This window comes from Protopterus annectens, chromosome 7.part1 (genome assembly GCF_019279795.1).
Source record: "Protopterus annectens isolate FY-2018-M chromosome 7.part1, PAN1.0, whole genome shotgun sequence".
Classification (NCBI taxonomy): domain Eukaryota; kingdom Metazoa; phylum Chordata; order Ceratodontiformes; family Protopteridae; genus Protopterus; species Protopterus annectens.
The window spans coordinates 190,117,512-190,140,788 of NC_056740.1; the positions used below are offsets into that span (position 1 = coordinate 190,117,512).

General features: G+C 45.5%; 1 protein-coding gene across 1 annotated transcript in view; it reads left to right on the forward strand.

Moving 5' to 3' along the window:
• The window catches only part of SEC13 (SEC13 homolog, nuclear pore and COPII coat complex component), a gene marked incomplete in the record, with an annotated part of 687,168 nt that extends 664,457 nt beyond the window's left edge, over positions 1-22,711 (forward strand). Inside the window, 1 exon segment of the mRNA XM_044078635.1 lies at positions 22,482-22,711. Within this exon segment, the coding sequence (XP_043934570.1) occupies positions 22,482-22,592 (111 nt within the window).
• Positions 22,712-23,277: the final 566 nt, after the last annotated feature.

Sequence of the window (23,277 nt, forward strand, 5' to 3'; positions counted from 1 at the left end):
AATCTGGGAAGATATCTTCCTTTTCCAGTGCTCCATTGGAGCTTTTCAAAAAGATTACAAAAACTTCCACACTGGATCCTAAGGCTGTCTGATCCAAGAAATTTACTGCTCTGACACCATCAGTCTCGGTGCCAGTGGAGTTCGAGTTGCGGATCAGGTCCCCTGTATTGGAGCCATTCTTCCACTACTTTTAAATCTCCTATACTTCAGCCTTCCAAGTCTCCAGGCCCAGCCACTCTGTCTTCCAGGAGCCTTTCCGATGATGACGTGGATCGAGTGGTACAGAGGCTATTAAGGACACCGGTGCTGGCCAAGCTGTTATCGGATCCAACCCCGAGGGCTTCAGATCCGACCACATCCTGCTCCAATCCAACCTTGGACTTCAGAGCCAGAATGTCCGGAGCTGATATTGGTGGAACCCTCGGAGCCGAGACCTATTACGGGATCTTTGGATCCCATCATTGCTCCAACACCCTGGGCTCCATCAGAGCTTGAGGAGTCCAGGAGCCAATGCTCTCCAGTCTGGTCTGGCGAGGCGAGTCTGATCAGACAGTTGAATCCAAACTTGCCTCTCGAAACATTCTCACTTGACGTCGGTTCCTACCTCAGCCTTGGAACAGTCATCCTTGATTCTGGAGATTCCCTTGGGTTCTTCAGATCCAGGGATTTCCTTGGATCAGGGGGCAGAGTGCTTTTGAGGTAATGAAAGTGCTATCTCCACAGGCAGTTCCACAGTCATCTCTAGATGTTCTTCTCCCAAAGGCACCGGTGTCTGCCTCTGTACCCTTGCATCCACAGGGATGCCGGAGATCCTGTGCCTCAGGATGCCCCCCTCCTTTGAATCCTCCCCAGAGAATCCCTCTGAAGTGGTCCCTCGGAAGAGTCTATGTAAGAGAAAGCATTTAGACTCCTCAAAGGAGTCTGTCACTTCGGATACGGACCTCGATGAAGCCAAAGGGTCCCCATGGTCGCCTCCTGATATCTCCTTTGGGAACATCATAGAAATACTTAGAGATGCAGCTAGAAGTCCATCAACTCTTCAGCAGTGGAGTCTGTGTACCTGAAGGCCTTTGGATCTCACCCTTCCTCCACTTGGGTGTCTCCGCCTTTCAGCGAACGTCTGGATTTAGTGTCTCGAAAGGCCATGGGAGTCTCAAGGTTCAGTGGAACCTGTTCTTCAGCAGCCAAATACGTTCATTACCTCTCCCTCAGACAAAAACCTTTTAACTGAGGGAGTCCCAGTAGATACTATGGTGATGGCAGCAGCCACCATGAATGAACTTTCAGAGACATCATCTTCTGTTCATCCACCTAACAAGGAGTCCCGCACGATGGACAGATTTAGAAAGTGCATTTTTTCTTCAGTGACTTTTCCTCTTAGATCATTGAATTGACTGACCCACTTTACTAGATTGCAGAGAGATCTCCTGAAGGAGTTAGGAGATACCCTCCAAAGTTCAGTAGCTGAAGGGGTGTCAAAGTTTCCTCTCAGCTTTCTACCTTAAATTCAGTCGTCAACTCCTTCAAGAAACTGATTTCTTATGCAGCCGATGGACCGATTAGAGCAGCGGGTTCAGGAATTTCCCTAAGGAGGCATTCTTGGATGCATTTGTGTGACTTTGCGGAACTCTCTAAATCTTCTTTTGTAAACGCCTCATTTGATGGCTCATCTCTGTTCAGGCCCAATGTCAAGGACACACTAACCAGGTGTGAACAAGAAGAAAAGACTCCTGTCTGCTATAGGAATCCGTTTTTCGCTACCTACCAGACCTTGTCCCAAGGGTCACAACAGAAGTGGAGAAATGTGATTTTGAAAATCCCAGAGAGCTTTCCAGTACATATGTGGTGAATCTTCCTCCAGGGGCAGAGGGGGAAGTAGTAATGGAAGACACTGACCCATGCGGCAGAGGGGGTCTGCAGGATTGGGGCAACAGAGAATCTTTCTATGGTAAGCCCTTTCAGAGCTCCTGAGTGGAAGCCCACCTATCCATCTCTGGAGGCAGTCGGGGGTTGCTTATCTTTGTACCCAGAAGTCTGGCTCCGAATATCAAAAGACAAGTAGGTATAAAGCATATCCAGAGGTTACTCCATCCCATTTTCCTTCCCCATCCCAGATGTTCCACCCAGTCAAAGGGATCAGGCAATGTTAGAAATTCAAAAGTTGCTAAACAAAAGTCATCCAGACAGTCCCTGCAGGCCAAATAGGATCCGGAACTTACTCAAGATTTTTTTTAGTTCCAAAGAAAACGGGTGACTGTAGACCAGGTCTGGATCTCAGCAACCTAAACAAATCTGTAAGAAAAGTCCAGGTTCCAGATAACACTGCAGTCAGTACTCCCTTTTTTGGGACAGGAAGATTGGATGTGCTCGATAGACCTCCAGGATGCATACTACCAGATAATGGACAGGCGATCCAGGAGACTCCTGCGCTTTTGGCTTGGAGCCAGTCACTACTAGTTTTGAGCTCTGCCCTAGCCCCCAGAGTGTGCACCAAATGTATGGCAGTAGTCGCACCTCACTTGAGGTGCTTAAGATTCCGGGTGTTCCCATATTTAGACAACTGGCTCCTAATTGCCGCAACCGAGCATAGGTTAGGTTAGTACTAAGCTAACTGCCCTTGTGAGCCATTTTAAGCCTAGCCAATTATCCCTTGCGAGACTCAAACCCTGCACCTTGTGTTTGTAAGGCAAACACCTTAACCATTAGGCCACCCTCCCAACCCATCTATTAATAAAAGCGAGAAACACCACCTTGCAGCTCTGCTCTCACCTGGGAATTACAATAAACTACGAGAAATCTGCCTTGCTGCCTTCTCGTTGTGTCATTTTTATAGGAGCAGAATTGGACACAACAAGGATGATGAGCAAACTTCCTCCAGAAAGAGTACAAGTTCTATGATGTCAGGTTTTAACTGTTCTGACAAAGAAAAAAGCACAAGCAAGGACAGTCCTAAAAGTTTTGGGGACCATGGCAGCACCAATAACTGTGATCCCATTAGCACACCTGCACATGAGAATTCTCCAGTGGCTACTGTCCAGTCATTGGTCGATGCAGGAACTGCCTATGTCCCACAAAATATTGATAACAGAATCTTGCAAAAAAGACCTGAGTTCACCCATGTGACACTAGGTTGACCATTTGTACTTCCCCAACCATTAGCCACAGTGACCACAGACTCTTCTCAGGTAGGGTGTGAGGGGGCATTATCTGGGAAAGACAGTCCAAGGCACTTGCTAGGATCCGGAGGCCCATTTGCACATCAGTGTCCTAGACATGAGAGCAGTGCTACTGGCATTGCAAGCATTCCAGGACTCTCTTCTGCTGGGAACTATTGCAATACAGACAGACAACATGTCAGTTGTATGGTATATAAGCAAACAAAGATGAACCAGATCTTACCCCCTTTGTCGAGAGGCCCTGAGAGCATGGGAGTGGGTGGGTGACTTCCAGTGCTTTCTGATAGCAACGTATATCCCGGGGAAATCCAGCGTGATAGCAAACAGACTCAGCAGAGCAATTCTGATGCCTCATGATTGGTCCCTAAAACAGGAAGTAGCGGAAAAGATTTTCCACAAATGGGGCCAGCCTTGCTGCGACCTCTTTGTGACATCCATGAATGCCAAATGCACCAGCTACTTTGCCCTTATCCACCCTCCGTGGGAGTCACCAAGGGATGCGCTTGTCCACTGTTGGCCCTCAGGTCTCCTTTACGCCTTTCCTCCCTTCCCATTAATACCCAGAGTTCTGCAGAAAACCAATTGCTTGGGAAAAGACTTGATACTCATCACCCCATATTGGCCTGGTCAAATCTGGTTCCTCTTCCTGTGGCCTCATCTTTGGGAGGAGCCTTGGATTCTGGAACCCAGTTCCGGACCTTCTGACTCGTGCATCAGGAATGCTCCATCCTTCCCTTCAAACTCTCAAATTGACAGCATGGCTGCTCCGATTCCAACCATAACCAGGTTTTCTAACCTCTCCTCAGTTAAACACATCCTAATGTCTTCTCATAAGGCTTCAATGAGAAAGATATATAGAAGCAAATGGAAAAAGTGTCTCATTATGGGATTCTCGTAATAATTTTCTGCCCCAGTAAATTCAATACTATAATTCTTGGCAAAACTATTTAATGAAGACGCAGCTGCAGCTACCATTAGAGTTCAGCTAGCAGAGATATCCAACTTCCATTTAGGTGAATCAGGCCTCAGTATTATGTCTCACAGACTATGCAAAGCCATTCTTAAAGATACCTTATTATTAAGACACCTATCAAAGACCCTCCAGCACCATGAAAGTTAAATTTTGCCTTGTTTAATTTTTCTCCTGTTCAAGCCAGCATCATTTTGTGAACTCGAATTCTTGACATGGAAAACTGTTCTCTTGATAGCAATTACTTCTGCTAGAAGAGTGTCAGAGCTGCAAGCCTTGTCAATAAAGCCACCCTACTTGCTGTTCCATAGAGACAGGGTCTCCTTGTGAACAAATCCTTCCTTTTTGCCAAAAGTATGTTCAGAATCAGATTGGAACCAATCCATAGAACTGCCAGTCTTTTATCCAAATTACGAGAATAAGGCAGAATATGTGTTGAACCAACTGGATGTACATAGACAATTGTGTTTCTACCTACACAGGACTAAGGATTTCAGAAAATCTGATCAACTGGTTTGTATCTTATTCAAAGAAAGGTTCCCCAATCTCTAAAGTAACACTTTTAAAATGGCTTTCAGATTGCATAATCTTCGTTTATAAATCTCAAAACAGAGATCTTCCCCATAGAGTTAAAGCTCACACTACAAGAGCCATTGCAACCTCTTCTGCATTTTTAACTAGACTTCCAATTGATATCATTTGTGCTATGGCAACGTGGGCAGGACCACATACCTTTATCACTCATTAGAATGTTGATTTGGTTTCCAGGAACAGGGCCTCTTTTGGTTCCACGATTCTGAAGAATATTCTCCATTGAGACACCCAAGAAAGATGGTGCTAGGGACGCTGTCCCATCTTGGTAAGAATGAAGGCGAAATAGGACAACAACGCACAAAAAAGTTATGTACTCACCATAACATTCCATGTGTGTTGTCCATCTTCCCCCAGCCTTTTTACTCCTGAAAGACTGAGTTGGTGCAATTGGACATCATTATTCTCTGACCTTCTTTATTGCTCCCTAGGGTATTAACTGCCTTTATTTTGTATTCTCTTTATTATAACTGCAAACAAGATTTGGGGAGCTTTCCTAATGCATGCTGAGATAGGATTTAGCCACGAGCTAGTGGAAGACCTCAAGCTTTTATACAAGGCCAAGTCGGATCCAAACCCATCCTGGTAAGAATGAAGGCGAAGATGGACAACACACATGGAATGTTGTGGTGAGTACATAACTTCTTTTTTCCTAACAGAGGGCAATAATCTTGTCATTAGCAAAGAATAAGGTGTTAGAGGCACTATACTATCTTCTGAAAAGTGACTCAGCCAGTGGCACTAAAAGCTTTGTCAGGTTGCAAGGCAGAGAGAGAAAGATAAAGAAGATGGTCATTATACACCCTTCATAAGGATGCCAGCAACAACCTGCTCACCAGCCCACAGGACATCAAAGGCAGATAGAAGAAGTACTTAATGAAAACCTCACAGAAGCTGTATTGCCTCAAGCGCAGCCTACAATAAAAGTTGAAGAAGAGCACATCCTAGAAGAAGCAAGAACAGCACTAAGGAAAATGAAGTCAGGCTTAGCTGAGGTCATACTTTGCAATGTGCTTTTGATGCTTTAGAAGCATCTTGCAGGGCTGCTGTTGGTGGGTCTGTACTTAGAAGGCATGCTTGGCTTAAGGAACAAAACTTGCCAGATCATGTTAAAGCCAAATTATTGGATGCACCCTTAAACCAAGAGCACCTTTTTGGCAACAAAGCAGAAGTTCTTAAAAGAATGGAGGAAAACGCTAAATCTATGCAAACTGTTAAAGATTTCTTACAAGTATAGCCACCTAGATTCAGTAGGCATTGGCCTTCAAAGAACTGGTCCTTTCCAGTCCCTTCCAGACCTTCTTAGTCCAAACCCAGGAGCAGCAGACCACCAAGACTTCAGTCTCAGACTATGCACAGATATAAGCAGTAGGGGACTCCCACTCCCAAAGCAGGGAGTAGTAAGCCACCCCCTATAGAAAAATTGCCAATGACTTATTCTTAACTCTTCTAAGTCCTGCTCAACTACTTGCACCTTTAGGAAGAAAGCTCGCCCTGCATGCAAGAAACTGGGAATTCATTACCCAATACAAATGGGTTTTAAACGTAGTTTCCCTAAGATACAAATTCAACTTACACTCTCTCCCACCCCCAAGTGGATGGCCAGACCTCCCGCCAAACCAGTGGGCAGAGGCCCATCTTGCAGGAAATACCTACGCTTCAGGGCAGGCTCCATGCACTGTCAGTTCTCTGCACTTCCTTTTGGCTTTTCTACTCTGCCAAGGGTATTCATAAAGTGCCTAGCTCCAGCCATTGCATTTTGCAGGTAGAGAAATATTCAGATTTACCCATATTTGGATGATTGCCTGTTTCAGGCAGAGAGTCAGGACTTGCTATTACAGCACCTGCCATTTGTAAAGAGACTTCTAACTTCACTGGGATACACCATAAACGAGAAGAAATCACAGCTATTACCCTGCCCAACAGATCGTATTCCTGGGTGCAAGCTTGAACACAACTTCCTAGATGGCATTCCTCACTACAGAGAAACAAGTTTGACAACCTACTGGCCACAAAAACCCAGCTATCTGCAAAGAAAATCCTGCAAGCCCTGGGGTTCATAGCCTTTTGCATTCTGCTAATTCCATATGCAAGACTGCATATGAGGAAACTCCAATGGTATCTAAAAAGTGTATGGTGTCAGCATTCTCAGGACCTGGAAACAGTGATTCCTATCATTCCTTGCCTAAGGGCAGAGTTCCTTGAGGCCTGCTTCCCCACAACAAGGGACTCCCTTTCACTCTACCCCCTGCCGCCCAAACCCTAACAGATGCATCATATTATGCATGGGGGGGCTCACATGCCAGGGCAGTGCATTCAGGGCAAATGTAACCCAATACAGGTGCACCTGCATATCAATCAGAAAGAAATGTTAGCTGTACAGAATGCCCTAATGGCCTTCAAATACCTAAACCTTCCAGGACAACTATTGGTAAAGACAGACACCACAGTTATGTGGTACATAAACAAGCAGGGGGGAACCCATTCCTACCCACTCTGCAGACTAGCCATGACTCTGTGGAACACAGCTTTGAGAAAACAAGTGAACCTACAAGCTCAATTCCTTCAGGGCAAACTAAATTCACTGGCAGATTACTTGAGCAGAAATCTCATGGATCCACACAAATGGAAACTGGAACCCAAAATAGTCAAGCTCTTGAGGAACAAATGGAGGACTTCAGAGGTAGATCTGTTTGCCGCCCCTCAGAACTACCAGTTGAACAAATACTGCACCAGAACTCCCCACAGTCAAGCTTGGAAAGTGGCTGTCCTGTCCTTTACCTAGGTATTATATTAGTTTATGCCTTCCCCCCCCCCCCCGCCTCTCCTCTCGAAGGTTCTTCTAAAGATCAAACAGGACAAGCCAGGGACAATACTGATTGCATCGGACTGGCCACGCCAGCACTGGTACCCCCTTTTGCGCAGTCTGACAGTGCTACAACCATGGCACCTGCCTCAGACCCCTTCCCTGCTGTCTCACCAGGCGGGTCAGATTCTGCACCCTCACCTTCAAACCCTGAACCTTGCAGCTTGGCTAATTCCCTGAGCTCACCTCTAGCAACCCTTAGTAAACAGGTGCTGGATGTCCTTCTTGAGGCAAGGAGGCCTAGTACTATAAATTCCTATTCAGAAAAGTGGAAAAGATACTGTTCCTGGAGCCAGTCTCAGGGGATGGGCACAACGGTGCCCAGCTTACCTCATATTCTAGATTATTTAACAGAAGTGCTCCACAAGGGCCTATCTTTCTCTTCAATTAAGATTCATGCCTCAGCCATATCAGCTCATTATAACACTGAGCCACCTCTTTTCTCTCATCCACTGCTAAAACAATTTCTTAGAGGGGTCAAAAATTTAAGACCTCCTAGGAGAGCCCCCACTCCAGCTTGGGACCTTAACTTTGTGTTGGAAAAACTTACTTTTCCCCCCTTTGAACCAGCTGCTTCAGCAAAATTGAAATTCCTTTCTTGGAAAACAGCTTTTCTTCTAGCCATCACTTCTGCAAGAAGGGTGTCTGAACTGCAGGTTCTTATGCTAGTGGAACCCTTCATTATCTTCCAATCGGACAGGGTTTCCCTTAGGGCTAATCCATCATTTATGCCCAAAGTGGTGTGTAGTGTGGCTCTGAACCAGTCCATTCATTTGCCTACCTTTTTCCCTAATCCCCAGAATAAAGGGGAAAGGATACTGCATTCCCTGAACGTGCATAGACAGCTTAGATTCTATTTGGACAGGACTAAGCCTCTCAGAAAATATGACCAGCTGCTAGTCAGCTTTGCTGCAGGGGCAGAGGGGAAGGCCATTTCAAAGCAAACCATTTCCAAATGGATGGCACACTGCATCCATTTCTGCTACAAGCACCATGGAAAACCTACCCCACAGGGGATAAGAACACATTCCACCAGGGCTGCATCTACCTCTACTGCATTTCTCAGAGGAGTCCCTACCAGGGACATCCTGGAAGCTGCAACCTGGAGCTCTGTACATACTTTCACTAAGCATTACCACTTGCCTATTTTTTTCTAAATCCAGAGCTGGAGGCCTGATTGCTAGCCCTAATGCTCTTTAACTACCTCCACCCTTCCTTAGCTTTGGGAATCAACCCAAATGTGATGACTGCAACAGTGAAACACTAAGAACATAGTACAGTTGTGTACACTTACCATAAATGCAGATGTTCGAGTGTATTCACTGTTGCAGTTCTAGTTACCCTCCCTCCAGCTCCCTGACTTCTCTTGTCTTTTACCTATTCTATTTTGTTTGGTATATATTATATCATGTGTGTGTGCTTTTTGCTGGGGGGGGTTCCATACCTTATATTTGCTTCCTATTATGGGGGCACCTGACATCTGGGGCAAGAAAAACTGATGTAATGGCATCAGCTGCATGTTTTATACCCCTGACGTCATGGAAGAAGCGACAGCATCCGACACAGAAATCCCAAGACTCTGCTATTCAGGCCAGCTGAGGGCTACCTGCAGGCAGATAACCCAAATGTGATGACTGCAGCAGTGAATAACACTCTAACATCTACATTTATGGTAAGTGTACATAACTGTACTTTTGGGTTTTGAGTTGGAGTTGAGAAATACTCGGCTGTAAAATGATGGATAGCAGTAGGACACTTGAGAAGAATCTAGAAATGAGGAAAGCTTGACATTCTTAAACTTGGAGAAAGCATATGGCATGTTCTCATGAAAACTGATTTGGGCAGTCCTGCAGTGGTGTGAAGTCCTCAAAACACTAGAAGAATTAGTGCTGGCAATGTACAAGGACCCAATGATACAGGTACAAACTCAAAGGTTTCCAGTGGATGTTGGTAAACATTATGGCTCAGCTCTGATCACACTGCTGTCCATACCATTGATCGACTACATTAGTGAGCAAGTTCAAGGGGAGAAATCCACAAAGCTGCTGTATTGCAGACAATGTGGCATTACAATCAGACTCTCAACAAGAACTTGAGCAAATGATGGAGGAATGCAATGGAGTGCAAAACTGAAGGCACACTGGATGAAACGGAGTACAGGTAAGACAGTTGCAATATTAGCAAATGGGAGAAGTCAGAGGAAGATGAGACAGAAGGGAAATAAAACAAGTTAACATCTTTGAGTATCTGGGAAGGGGGTGGTTGAGGAGAAGGGAAGTTTGAAATAAGGTCAGAGCTGGAATCAGAGGGACTGTAGCCAACTGCACAATGGGTTAGGGTTAGTATGTGATAGAATAATGTCAATGAAGCTGAAAAGTAAGGTTTACAAAACAGTGGTATGACCAATACTACTGTGTAGTATAGAAACCTTTGCAATGAAGGCAGAGTAGTTGAGAAACCTGGAGTTGATGGCATTGAAGTGCCTGAAATGGGTGGTAAGCTGCACAGTGTGATAAAGAAATGAGGACATCAGAGCAGATGCTGAATAGCTCCAACTGCACAGAAGATTGTAGAGAACAGATCACCATGGTTTGGGCATATGTGCAGAAAAGTGGAAGAAGAACCACAATTCTTAAGACGTTAAGACAAGAGGAAACGACATCCAGCAAAGAGATGGATGGATTGTGTGAGAGAAGACCTGATATAATCAGGCATAACCATTGAAGAAGGTAGCAGAGTGGCACTAAATAAAAAGAGATGGCAAGATTTGATGCAACACCTCAAGCACATGTAGAAAATGGGGAAAAAGAGGGTTGTTTTGATGAAATAAAATCCTCTTCTGTTCAGGATATTACAAAAGATTATGGAACAAGAGGAAGAAATGCTATTGATTGTCCCCTTTTGGCCAATGCAACATTGTTTCTTCCTCCTAGTGAGCAAGGAAGAGCCAGAACTTTTAATGTATGCCAACTCTATTGGAGATTACCTGTAAAGCAATCCCTCAAGGGTGACCTGCATCTCAGAACTCGCAAGAAAGGACCATCATTGTCATGGGAAATGGGATCCCAAGGCATGCATGCTGAAATGTCATAGAAAAGCTAACATTGCCCCCTTTTTGAGCAGCTGCTGCTGCTCCCCTAAAGTACCTGTCCTGTTTTTGATGAATATCACATCAGATGGGAGAATTTCAGAGCTACAGGTCCTAGTTGTGTGTAAAGCACCTTTTCTCATCTTCCACTGGGACAGACTTGCATCTGCACTAATCCTAAAGTGGTGACTGAGGTATTCCCAAAATGAGCCGTTCATCTCCCTCTTGTTCACTCTGACCACCAAAACAAAAGGGAAGGGATTCTGTACTCTGAAGATGTGCTTAGGAAGTTTGGATATTAAATGGGGAAAAAAATAAAGAACAAAAGGAAACTAGACCAGTTATTTGTGCTCTTTGCAAAAGATAGGGAGGGCAAACCTGTTTCTAAACAAATCTCTAAATGAGTGGCTGACTCCATCTCCTGTTATTCTTTCCATAAGATGCCTAACCTAAAGCAAGTAATGTCACATTCTACGAAAACAAGACAACGTCTTTAAGAGGCATCAGCAGTCATTCCATAATGGAAACATTTGTTCGTAGGTAAGTTTTGGCAGTCAATCTGCAGACCATTACAAGCCTACTCAAAAATCTGTATTAAAACATTACCTCCAGCCTCAAGGAGTGCAAAACAAGATTGAGGTGGGGGAGAATCTGAGGCTGCCCATCCAGTTATCTGGGTTTTCCTTATAGGTGGCAAGGGGGGTTACGCTGCTTGACATGTAATGGAACTTTTGATCCACAGGTGATGTTGGGATATTAATCCATCATACCAACATGTCATATTTATCTGTTGATGAAGGTGTAGTGCCTTAACTGGGTACTTAAGGTTGCCATTAATATGCAAAGGAATATTGGTCAGAGGGTCAAATCTTTCATGGCTCAGAAGGTTAGACATACTGATCTCCACAGATGATTCTGTAAGAGGCTGAGTACAAAGAGAAGGGCTAGCAGTCTGTCCTGATAACTAAGATTTTTGAGGGCACATCTATTCAGTTATGAATCTCAGAGGTGTCCCAAGCTGAGTGATATGTTTAGACAAATAGATGCCAAAAGGTGTATTATGTTCAATAATATGTCTGATAAGACATTGAGTTTAGGGGAATTCCAACAGCTTTGAATCTAGTCAAGATGCCTTTGTAATTTATTTGAGTCCGATAAAAGGCGGTTTCTGAATTATTGTGGAGACATGATGGCGAAATAAGGAATTATAAACTAGAGTGCCTAGATCCCTTGTGACAGTGTCTGATTGGAGGGGTGTGTCACCTGTATGATATGTGAACATTTTGTTTATCAAAATGAACTCTATGCTACATTTTTTCCACATTTATTTTGAGACTGGGAGGGTTGGCACAACGATGAAGCTCTTAACCTTACAGGTATAAGGTACAGGATGTGGTTCTAACATCTAGTTATTGGTTAAGCTTGTAATAGTCTCCAGACTGATAGCATAGTATTTGCCTAGAACCTGTTGTCCTTAACACCAGTTATTAAGATAGCCTAACCCATGTTGAAGCAATAGTGAGTTAGTGGAAGATCACATAACACTCGGTTCACAGTTATGTGCAAACTTTGATGTCCATAGGCCAGAAGTTTTGAAGGTCTAAGAAGTAGATGTCAGACAGGAGAGGAACCAACACTGAGATGAACGGTACACCACTGGCATTTTTGTTTGCCTTTAGAAGTGGCACCTGTGATTGTAACTATGTGAATTTTGTCCGGCAACCAGTTAATTATCCACCACTTAAAATAAAGATTTATATTCAGATTTGCAAGTCTATCAGTAATTCGTACATGGGGAATAGCTTCAAAAGCCTTGGCCAGTACCAGGCATGCTGCAGGTCCTGCATAACCACTCTCCACTGTTTCAAAGAAGTTGAGGGTAAAGAGGCAGGATCTTCCTTTGATAAAGTTGTATTGATGAGAGTCCTTGGTTAACAGATTTCCAGAGTCCAGATTGATAAGGTGTGAGATAATACATTTCCATAGCTTTACATACAAGGTTAGTGAGACTAATGGGTCTGTAGTTACCAGGGTCCTTGGTTGGGCCTCCTTTGTGTAACAGCATTACAGTGGCTATTTCTAAGCTTCAGGACTGTAACCAGTGGAGAGGCTTAGATTAAAGAGATTACATAGAGGTTCAGATAGGCCATTTTTGGTAATCATGACAACATGGTATTATCAGGGTCCATGGATGAAATGATAGCTTTTAAGAGGGCTTGTTTCATGGTAATTAAATGAATGGTTGTGATTGTTGAATCTGTGCAAGAACCATCGGTGGGTGGAGTAAAATTTGAACTACATTTGTTAGTCTAGGATATTGGTTATTTCCTTTGATTCAATAGTATTGTGAACTACCTCTAAACATTTGTCTTGGTTCTTAACTTCCTGGCATAGTTAAAGAAGGATTTGAATGTATTCATAGTTTTACTGTCTGTTTTAAGTTCATTCTTAGCTTTGAATTTCTTAATGGTTCTCATAAGCTGTTTAATGTAGGTGGAATGAGATATCTTATAAGCATTAATAAAATTCTTTGTTTATATAATTTATTTATCCAAGGATTGTTTTTAAATGTTACCTATCTGGTGCAGATAGGGACTGCCTTATCAATGTAACTGTTCAAGGGGGAGTAGAAAGTCAGAGGCATAGGCAGAAGGTTTAGCAATGGGATCCATCAGAGGAGGGTTGCTGCAAAATTTTAGATCAAGTAACAAAAAGGTTTGCTTTTGAAAAGTCCCTAAAGACCGAGGTGTTTACAAGGAATGTACTGCCTCTTTTAAAGGTAAAGGTCACTAATGTATGATCTGATTTAAGCAGGGTGATGCATATAGAGAGATGCATGAAATGGCTACATTTGTGAGGACTAGATCAAGGATATTGGGGTCCCTAGTATGATGGTTAACTATCTGTAAAAAAAAGTAGTTATAATTTATAATGTCAAAGACATGTTGGGCATCAAGACCTTTAGCAGTAGATTGATCAGTTTATTGATGGATAATTAGTTAGGTTTAATGGGGGAAGTTCACCTAAGATGTTTAGATAGCTGTCAAGCTCAGAGGGGAACATAGATGGTATTCTATAGCTAGCCATGAAGTGGTACTTAGCCTTGTAATTCTCTTTGAATATCTTTAAGTTTGTGTGGTGTCTCAAGAAATATGTTGTGAGGTGATATCCTTGACAAATACTGATACTCCCCCACAATTGCCAGTAGGTCTGAAGACATATGTACTATATCCAGGAAAAGAAGGAAGTGCTTTGTTAGCTTTGATAACATTGGTCAGATTCCAGAAGACTTGTTCTTGGTGATTTACTCCAGTGTAAGGCTCATTTATAAAGTAGGCTTGCACTTGAGCAAGTCACTTGCATTGAGAGCATTTTTTTGTCAGGTAGTATGTCTCTGTAACCACACACAAATTAACATGTTCATGTTGCAGGAGAGCCTCAAATTCGGGGATTTTTTTTTTAAACTCCTAGCACTGAGTAGAGCTATTTTAATGCATTTTTATATGTAAATAAAACTACTTGGCATTGCACAGAAACATTTTTTTAATTAATGTTTATCATTTGACATTTCAGCAAAACTTTACACAGTCACCTAATTTTATGCATCATGCGCAGCCCTGTGATTGTCCATTATTAGCAATGTTCTGTTACCTGAATTTTTGTATCAAAAATTGAAATTTTATCAGTAACACTTGTAGAGCACTGATCCTTTAGGCTATTTTCCAGCTCAGTGCAAGAATACAAAGAAGCATGGAAATAGTACATATCAGTAATAATTTCACAAAGCAGTGTAGTACAAGTTTATGTAGGATGCACAGAAAGACTAGATATACATTCTTAAAACAACATAGTGTAATAAATGTATGCAGTTGGAAAATCCCTTGTGAATTGTGTGCAGTATATACAGCTGTGAGGGAGGGAGGAATATAACGGTGTGTGGAGTGAAGGAGTAGAGAAGGAGGAAATGATTGGAAGTATATAAGGGTAAGGGAGGGGGGAGGGGAAGGTGGATGAGTATGAGGTGGAAGGAAAGAGGAGAGATATAAGAAGTACTGGGAAAGGAAAGGGGCTTGGGTATTTAGTTTTAGTAACTACTGTGATAGTTTGGGATGGCAGAGCAACCCAAATCTATCTTTTCTAAATGCTCCGAGTGTGGCCATAAGCTTTCCCCAGCTGATGGCCACACTCGGTGTGTTAGATGCCTGGGGGTTGAACACCTCACATCTGGTTGTACCATTTGTGCAGGGTTCAACCCCAGGGCATTGAAGGAGCGGAGGTCCAAGCTTGTTTTGGCGGGCCTTTTACCGCCGGACTCGGCTCCGACCTCCGCTCCTTCAGGAGTAACCGTACCTACGGTTATTCCTTCTGCGGCACCCCCTCCTCCTCCTGGGACTCAACCTCCCGTTTCTGGTTCGGAGGAGAGGGATGCTAAGAAAAGGGACCGGAGGGAGAAGCACCATAAGCGGCGGGCCGAGACCTCTGTTTCGGCCCCACCAGCCAAGCGGGCTTCTCCCCCGGCTCCGTTGTCGGCTCCATTGTCGGCTCGGTCTCCTCCTTCTCGGCTCCGGTCTCCAGTGTGTTTTTCACCGGGACCTGAGGAGGAGGAGACCCGATCTCCGTCGAGGCTATCGAGGAGGCACTCCAGGCCTACCTCGGTAGCCTCGTCGAGATCTACGTATAGCCTTTCGGATGCTGATCTGGACCGGATGATGAGAAGGTTCATCCAGGCCCAGATGCAGATGGGAGTGCTCTTGCCTCCCCCCCTCTGGGGGGGGGGGGGGAGTTCAACACCCTTATTCAAACCGATTGCTCCTTCTCCGACCCGCTATCCGGGCTCGGAGCAGCTGGAGCCGAGCAGCTCGGGGGCCGGGGGTGGGTCGGCGCCGATAGTACTTTGTACTTCGGATCCGACCCTGCCCTCGAGTGCATCGGATCCGACCTCTCGGAGCCTGGATCCGAGCCTCGGTTCCGGGGGGATCAGTGCTCCTTCGGCGCCATCTGTGTCGGAGCGCACTGTCCCTTCGGATCCGAGCGCTTCGGCGCCGGCTCCGATCCACTCTTCGGATCCGAGGGGGAGCCGATTGTCGGATCCTTTGGTCGAGGTCGGCTCCCCTTCGGCGTTTGATGTAGTGGAGAAGGCCCTGTTGAGGGTCTCCGGACCCCCGGCACTTGTTTCGGCTTCGTCCCGCGCTCTCTCTGCACTGGGCCAGGCTTCCACCATCCGGCCCTTGGGACAGCCCGCTTCTGTGCCCCAAGCTGCTCCAATGGAACAGATTGCTGCTTGCGAGGAGTCCTCTGACAGCCCCCCAGAGGATGTTCCTCGCAAGCATACGTGCAAAAGGAGGCACATTGACTCCCCCGAGTCTCTCACGGAAGACACGGACTTAGAGGAAGGGGAAGGCTCCCCACGGTCACCCCCCGAGGATGTCTCATTTGGGGACATCATGGAAATGCTCCATATAAGGGGGGGGTGGTCTGCCCCCAAGTCTTCCTCGGACGAGTCCGTGTTCTTGGAGGCATTTGAAGTGGGCCCGTCTACCTCTTGGGTGTCCCCTCCTGCCGACCCCCTGGTGGACCTCATTACCACCAGGGCGTGGAAGGAACCGGACACCGTGGAGCCAATTCCTAAGAGGCCCGATAGGATCCTCAGCCCACCGTCCGGCCGCGCCCATTGGAGTAAGGGGCCTCCGGTAGATGCCATGTTGACGGCGGCGGCCACCAAGAGGGAACTTGCTCAGGAGAGTCCCTCAGTCCATCCCCCAAGCAAGGAGTCTCGGATGATGGACCGCTTGGGGAAGCGGATGTTTAGTTCAGCGACCTTCTCGGTAAGAGCGCTGAACTACCTGGCACATGTCATTAGGATGCAGCGAGATCTCATTAAAGAATACGCTGCATCTCCCCCAGAGTCCATGTCGGAGGAGGACAGGGTGCTGCACTCCACCCGCATGGCCACTCTTAGATCAGTTACTAATACCTCTATGCGGCTACTCTCCCACGCTACGGAAGGCGCCGCTAGAGCCGCAGGGGCAGGCCTAGTCACTAGATGTCAGGCCTGGCTCCGTCACTGCGATTTTTCTGAGCCCTTCAAAGCGTCGTTTGCGAACGCCCCCTTTGATGGTTCTGCCCTCTTTGGCAAAACCGTTCGCGAAACCTTGACCCAGATCGAGAAGGACGGGAAGACGCTGTCTGCCGTCTGAATCCGCTTCTCTGCACCCCAGAGGCCCTACTCTAGGAACCAAAAGGGTCAGAAGAAGATGTGGTTCCAGAAGTCGCAGCAGTCCCAGCCTGCTCCGGACAACCAGTCCTTCCGTGGCAGAGGAGGACAGGGAGGACGCCGCCCTAGAGGCAGAGGGGCTCCCAGAAACTTCGGGTCCAGAGAACCTTTCTCTGAACGGCCCGCGCAGCAACCCTGAGGGGTTGCCCGGCTGCTCCACTCTGGAGGCAGTCGGGGGACGTTCCTGGGCACCTAGCGGCATGGGAGTCCATAACATCAGACCGCTGGGTCCTCCAAATCATATCCAGAGGATACCGCATCCCTTTTCTTCACTTTCCAAAGTTGAAGTCCCTCCCAGACGTTCCACCCGGTCAACGGGAGGCCGCTTTGGCAGAAATTGGCCATCTGCTAAAGAAAAGAGCCATCCAGCCCGTCCCCCCAGACCAGATCGGATCAGGGTTCTACTCCAGGTTCTTTTTAGTGCCAAAGAAGACGGGGGAACCAAGACCAATTCTAGACCTTTCTCTCTTGAATCTGGCAGTCCCCAAGGAAAAATTCCGAATGGTCACTCTGCAATCTATTCTCCCCTTCTGGGAGAAAATCACTGGATGTGCTCTATAGACCTCAAAGATGCGTACTACCACATCCTGATGGACAGGCGCTCCAGGAGGTTCCTCCGCTTCCGGCTGGGAGCCAGTCACTACCAGTTCCGGGTCCTTCCCTTTGGTCTCACCACAGCCCCCAGGGTGTTCACCAAAGTATTAGCAGTGGTAGCGGCCCACCTGAGGCTTCAGGGGGTGCAGGTCTTTCCCTACCTGGACGACTGGCTTCTTACCACCCCAACAAGGTATCTACTATTATTGGCGCGAGACTCCTTTCTCCATCTTGCTCCCTTTCTGGGCATTACAATAAATGCAAAGAAATCCAACCTGGCGCCCACACAGCTCTTAGATTTTATAGGGGCCAGGCTAGACACAAGGAGTTTACGAGCCTTCCTCACTGCGGACAGAGTTCAAAATCTGCAGCTCCAGGTGCGGGCCATTCTCCACTCAAGTTCTGTTCCAGCGGAGTTGGTCCTGAGGGCTCTAGAGTCCATGGCGTCTGCTATAGCACTTCTTCCTCTTGCCAGGCTCAATATGCGCGTCCTCCAGTGGACTCTCTTAGTACAGTGGTCATACCTTGCTCTCCCTATGCATCATCCCATTGCGATCAGCAAGGCTTGCAAGCGGTCCCTCCTGTGGTGGCTTCACTCTCCAGATCTCCACGGAGGCCGCCCATTTTGTGCTTCTCCCCCCCTCGCCACGGTGACCACGGACGCCTCCCGCCTCGGGTGGGGGGCATTTTGCGGGCCGGACCGTCCAAGGCACGTGGAACGATACAGAGACCTTACTGCATATCAACGTTCTAGAGATGAGAGCAGTGCTCTTAGCGTTGCTAGCACTTCAGGACTTTCTTCCCTTGGGAACAATTGCGATTCAATCGGACAACGTTTCTGTGGTCTGGTACATCAACAAGCAAGGGGGAACAAGGTCTTACCCCCTTTGTCGAGAAGCCATGAGAGTTTGGGAATGGGCAATCTCCACCAACCGCTTTCTTATAGCAACGCACATTCCGGGTCGGTCCAACATCCTGGCGGACAAGCTCAGTCGCACCATTCTGACCCCTTACGAGTGGTCTCTCAATTTTCAAGTAGCGGAACGCATATTCGCACGGTGGGGAACTCCTTCATGCGATCTTTTTGCCTCTCTCTCAAACACCAAGTGCGACAGTTTTTTCGCTCTGATACCCCCTCCAGGAGGTTCTCCAAGAGACACCCTGGTGCATGCTTGGCCACCCGGTCTTCTTTACGCGTATCCACCCTTGCCTCTGATGCTCCAAGTTCTTCAGAAAGCCTCTCGGGTGGGTTGCAGAATGATTCTCATTGCTTCGTATTGGCCTCGACAGATCTGGTTCCCCTTTCTAAGGTCTCACTCGGTGAATCCTCCTTGGATTCTAGATCCCATTCCGGATCTGATATCCCATCCATCCTGCATACCTCCTCCGAACCTGGACAACCTGAAGCTGACCGCTTGGCTGCTCCAGTTCCACTCTTGATCAGGACTCCCGGTATTTCGTCACCTGTTAAGGCAATACTGGTGGCAGCTCATAAACCATCCACTAGGAAAGTATACCGCAGCAAGTGGAAACGGTTTTCTTTGTGGGCGGAGCGGCAAGGCCTGAATCCCTTCACGGTTCCTCTCCCCTTAGTGCTTGACTTTCTAACCACTCTTTTTAACGATGGTGCCAGCAGTTCCACAATCAAAGTACAACTGGCGGCAATTTCTCATTATCACATTGGCCATGACTCTAATCCTCTTATGTCAGCCAAGTTGTGTAAAATTTTCCTTAAAGGTACTTTTCTTCTCAGGCCCCCTGTAAAACAAGCGGTTCCTCCTTGGGACCTTTCTTTGGTTCTCCAGGCCTTGACCGCCCCCCCTTTCGAACCAGCGGCTACGGTGGATCTCAAATTCTTGTCTTTCAAGACAGCCTTTTTGGTAGCCATTACATCGGCCAAGAGAGTTTCAGAGCTTCAAGCATTATCAGCTAAACCTCCTTATTTGGTATTTCATCCGGACCGTGTTTACCTCAGGACCAACCCGTCCTTTCTTCCTAAAGTTGCTTCTGAAGCAAACATTAATCAGTCCATTAACCTCCCCGTTTTCTTCCCTAAATATGAAAACAAAGGTGAATACAAGCTTCACTCATTAGATGTTCACAGGCAACTTAGATTTTATCTAAACAGAACGGCTGGTCATAGGCAATCTGACCAGTTGTTTATTTCCTTTGCTAAATTTAATTTGAGCAAGCCAATTTCTAAAGTTTCTCTGTCTCGCTGGATTTCACAGTGCATCTTATTGGCTTATCAAGCTTCAGGAAGGCCCACACCGGAGGGTGTACATGCCCATTCAACCCGGTCAGTATCTACCTCGGCAGCCTTCAAGGCTAGGATTCCTCTAGATGATATTTGTGCAGCAGCCACGTGGGCTTCATCTCATACTTTTATTTCACACTATAAGTTGGATCTTGCATCTAGGGGTAGAGCATCATTTGGCTCCGCGGTGCTCCGGAATATCCTTCCATGATGGCCGCCCAAGATTCAGGTAGCTGGGGACTCTGTCCCACAGGTTGCAGACAAATGTATCTCCTACTTCAGATTTAGAAGTTATGTACTCACCATAACGTTCCATCTGAGTAGGTGTATTCATTTGTCTGCAACCATCCCGCCCTCCTATCCCCCTGGCCTTTCATTTTCCTGCATATTATCTGTTACCCTTTTCAGGGTGTTTTTGCTGTTGGCAAACTCGATCTGAGGTCATGAGGGTAGAGCAGGGCATTATGGGTGAGGGGAGGAGCTGAGAGATTGGATCCATAGCTGGTAAACCATGCCGGTTCGGATCCGATATCGGATCCATAACCCACAGGTTGCAGACAAATGAATACACCTACTCAGATGGAACGTTATGGTGAGTACATAACTTCTAATTATTAAAGCATGCTGTCACATTTGGAATGTTAGTTGGATGAAGAATTTATTGCGTTTTGAGAATCCAGTTTATCTAATCCATATGTTGATTTCCACTGTAACAGATTATTTTAACATCCTATGCCAAGAGTTATTTTTTACATATGTTTAAAGTTTAGAAATTTACTGTTGGTGATTGATGGGACCTGCCAGATATGCTTTTTGAACTACGTGATGCGAGTCCTACCTCTTGGAGCTGTCCATTCCCTATTGGCCAGTTTGTCTGCCGTGCTCCTGTAGATGAAGACTGTTGATGGTTCTTGGCAAGCATATGAAGCCATCAGATCTTCAGTTTGGCCCCACCTTTATAAAATGCACTACTTTGTCAGCTTTAGAAGAGTCATCCCTTCAACTGCTTTAAAGGGTCTGTTAAAATCCATTTATCCTACCAAACATATTTGAACAGTACTGATAAATTGACTATTTTTTCACGTTTTAAGTTTTTAGTACACCTAGTATTCTAATTTATTTTAGTACTCTACCTAGTTATAGGCATAACAATAATTTGTGGGCATTTACTTGATATGTTGCACGTTTTGTTATGCTCATAAGATGAATTATTTGTGGATAACAAAGAACAGGAATAAAATTGTAAGCATCATTTCTGGCAAAATATGTATTTTAGAAATAGGATTGTAGAAGTAAGTGACATTTAATTACTGTGTTTTACAGACAAATGCAGTCTGAATGTTTTGTTTGAAGGATTTGAGAAAAGTAAAGGTATTTACCAAGTATGTAGTAGACATATGGGAGGGTGGCTGGAGTTTGTTTTGAAGAGCATAGTTAATCATTTCCATGGGCATTTTTGAATTATCTTACAGCAGTGGTCTCCAAACTTTTTTGCACCAAGGACCAGTATCAGTGTAAGACAATTTTCCACGGACCGTCCTTCTTGCGGCATGCATAATAAAGTAGATATTTATTTATTTGACATTTGTTTAACGAGGAGGCCAGACCCGGGGAGAAAAGCTCCAAAGTGCAATAATTACCAACAAAAAAAAGTGTACATTCTGCTTAACAGCGTAACATTGACAAATCCTGTCATTCTAGCAACTTTCTATGGTTATAAGAGCAATATTTAAAATCTGTCCCCCCATTCTGTTAAGCTTTGTCCAGATTTTTTGCACTACTAAGAGGTTGAAAGGTATGGTGTCTGTGTGTGAGAGAGAGAGAGAAAGAAGGGGGGGGGGGAGTGTGATCGGGATCACTGGCAGCAGCAGCAATGAGGTTTTTGTGTACCTTTCGTTCATACCACACACACACACACACACACACACACACACACACAGAGTCTCTTTTGCATTGATGCACGCATTCACTCGCACACATCGCTCTCACTCTTTTCCGATCTCTCACACACGGTCACTCCCTCATTTATACCTGCATTCACTCACACATCACTCTTACTCTCTCCCAGTCAAACACACACTGTCACACCCTCATTCATACCTGCATATATTCACACATTGCTCTCACCCTCCCGATCTCACACGCACACACACAGTCACTTCCTCATTCATACCTGCATTCATTCGCACATCGCTCTGTCACACCCACATGCCCCATGGCATGGAGGAAGGAACAGCATTCATTCATACATCGTCCTCACTGTCTGTCACACACTGCACATTCATTCATACATCACTCTCACTGTCATACCCTCACGCCACACACCTACTTACACATTCATTCATACATCGCTCTCACTCTCCCGATCTCATACATACACACACAGTCACTTCCTTATTCATACACACATCGCTCTCACTCTTACAATGTCTCACACACACATTCTTTTGCTTTCATGCACGCATTCACTCACACATGCAGACAAACAAACACACTCATACAGGCATTCACTTACCTGACGGCCCAGTACCAAGTGCTCCACGGCCCTGTACTGGTCCGTGGCCCATTGGGTGGGGACCGCTGGTCTACAGTTCATACACACACAATACAGATTTTGAACATATTTTAAAGCATCATTGATTTACTCTCTTTTTCTCTTTTCCAGGTCACTTTGTGGAAAGAGTCAGTGGATGGCCAGTGGGTGTGCATCAGTGATGTGAATAAAGGCCAAGGGGCCGTGTCAACAATTACAGATGGACAGCAAAGTGAGCAGTGAAGAAGTAATTCCACTTACGGACATGACAGGATCAGTGTTTAACTTAATGAGTGTGTCTAAAACTTAATGTTTGTGGGCTGTGCCACCTACTTTTAAATAAAAAAAATAAAGGAAAAACAGAATTGTGGTCATTACTGGCTCCACAGTAAAAATTAAGCAGATAAAATAGTCTGGCTTTAAACCACTAGACCCCATTCAGTATTAATCTACTACCTTAATATTAATGCATAATATTTATGCATACATACATATATGGCTCCATTATGTTTCAGGAGCCACCTTTTGATGAAAGCCAATTCATCCATTCAGTGTTTGGACAGCCTGTCATATGATCAGACGGCATTCTTTTTTTTTTCAAATAGAAATTGCATTGATTTTGTTAAAGGCATAACACAATACAAAACATTTGCAGTTAGAACATCTCATTAATACATCCAAGATCATTCAAATAATAATAACTATCTACAATATGTACGATAGTGCTGCCTCAGGATAAATCCAACCCTGAGGATAAACAAATTAATAGAAAAGAAAGCATTCATGCAGGTGGGGGGTACAAAAACTACTCAGTGTGAAGCCTCTGTTTAGTATATACCAACCATGACTACTTATCTTGATCTTCAAATGTAAGAGGAAATTGGGAATCATAATGACGATATGCCAGTGATACTTATTACCTGCCAGA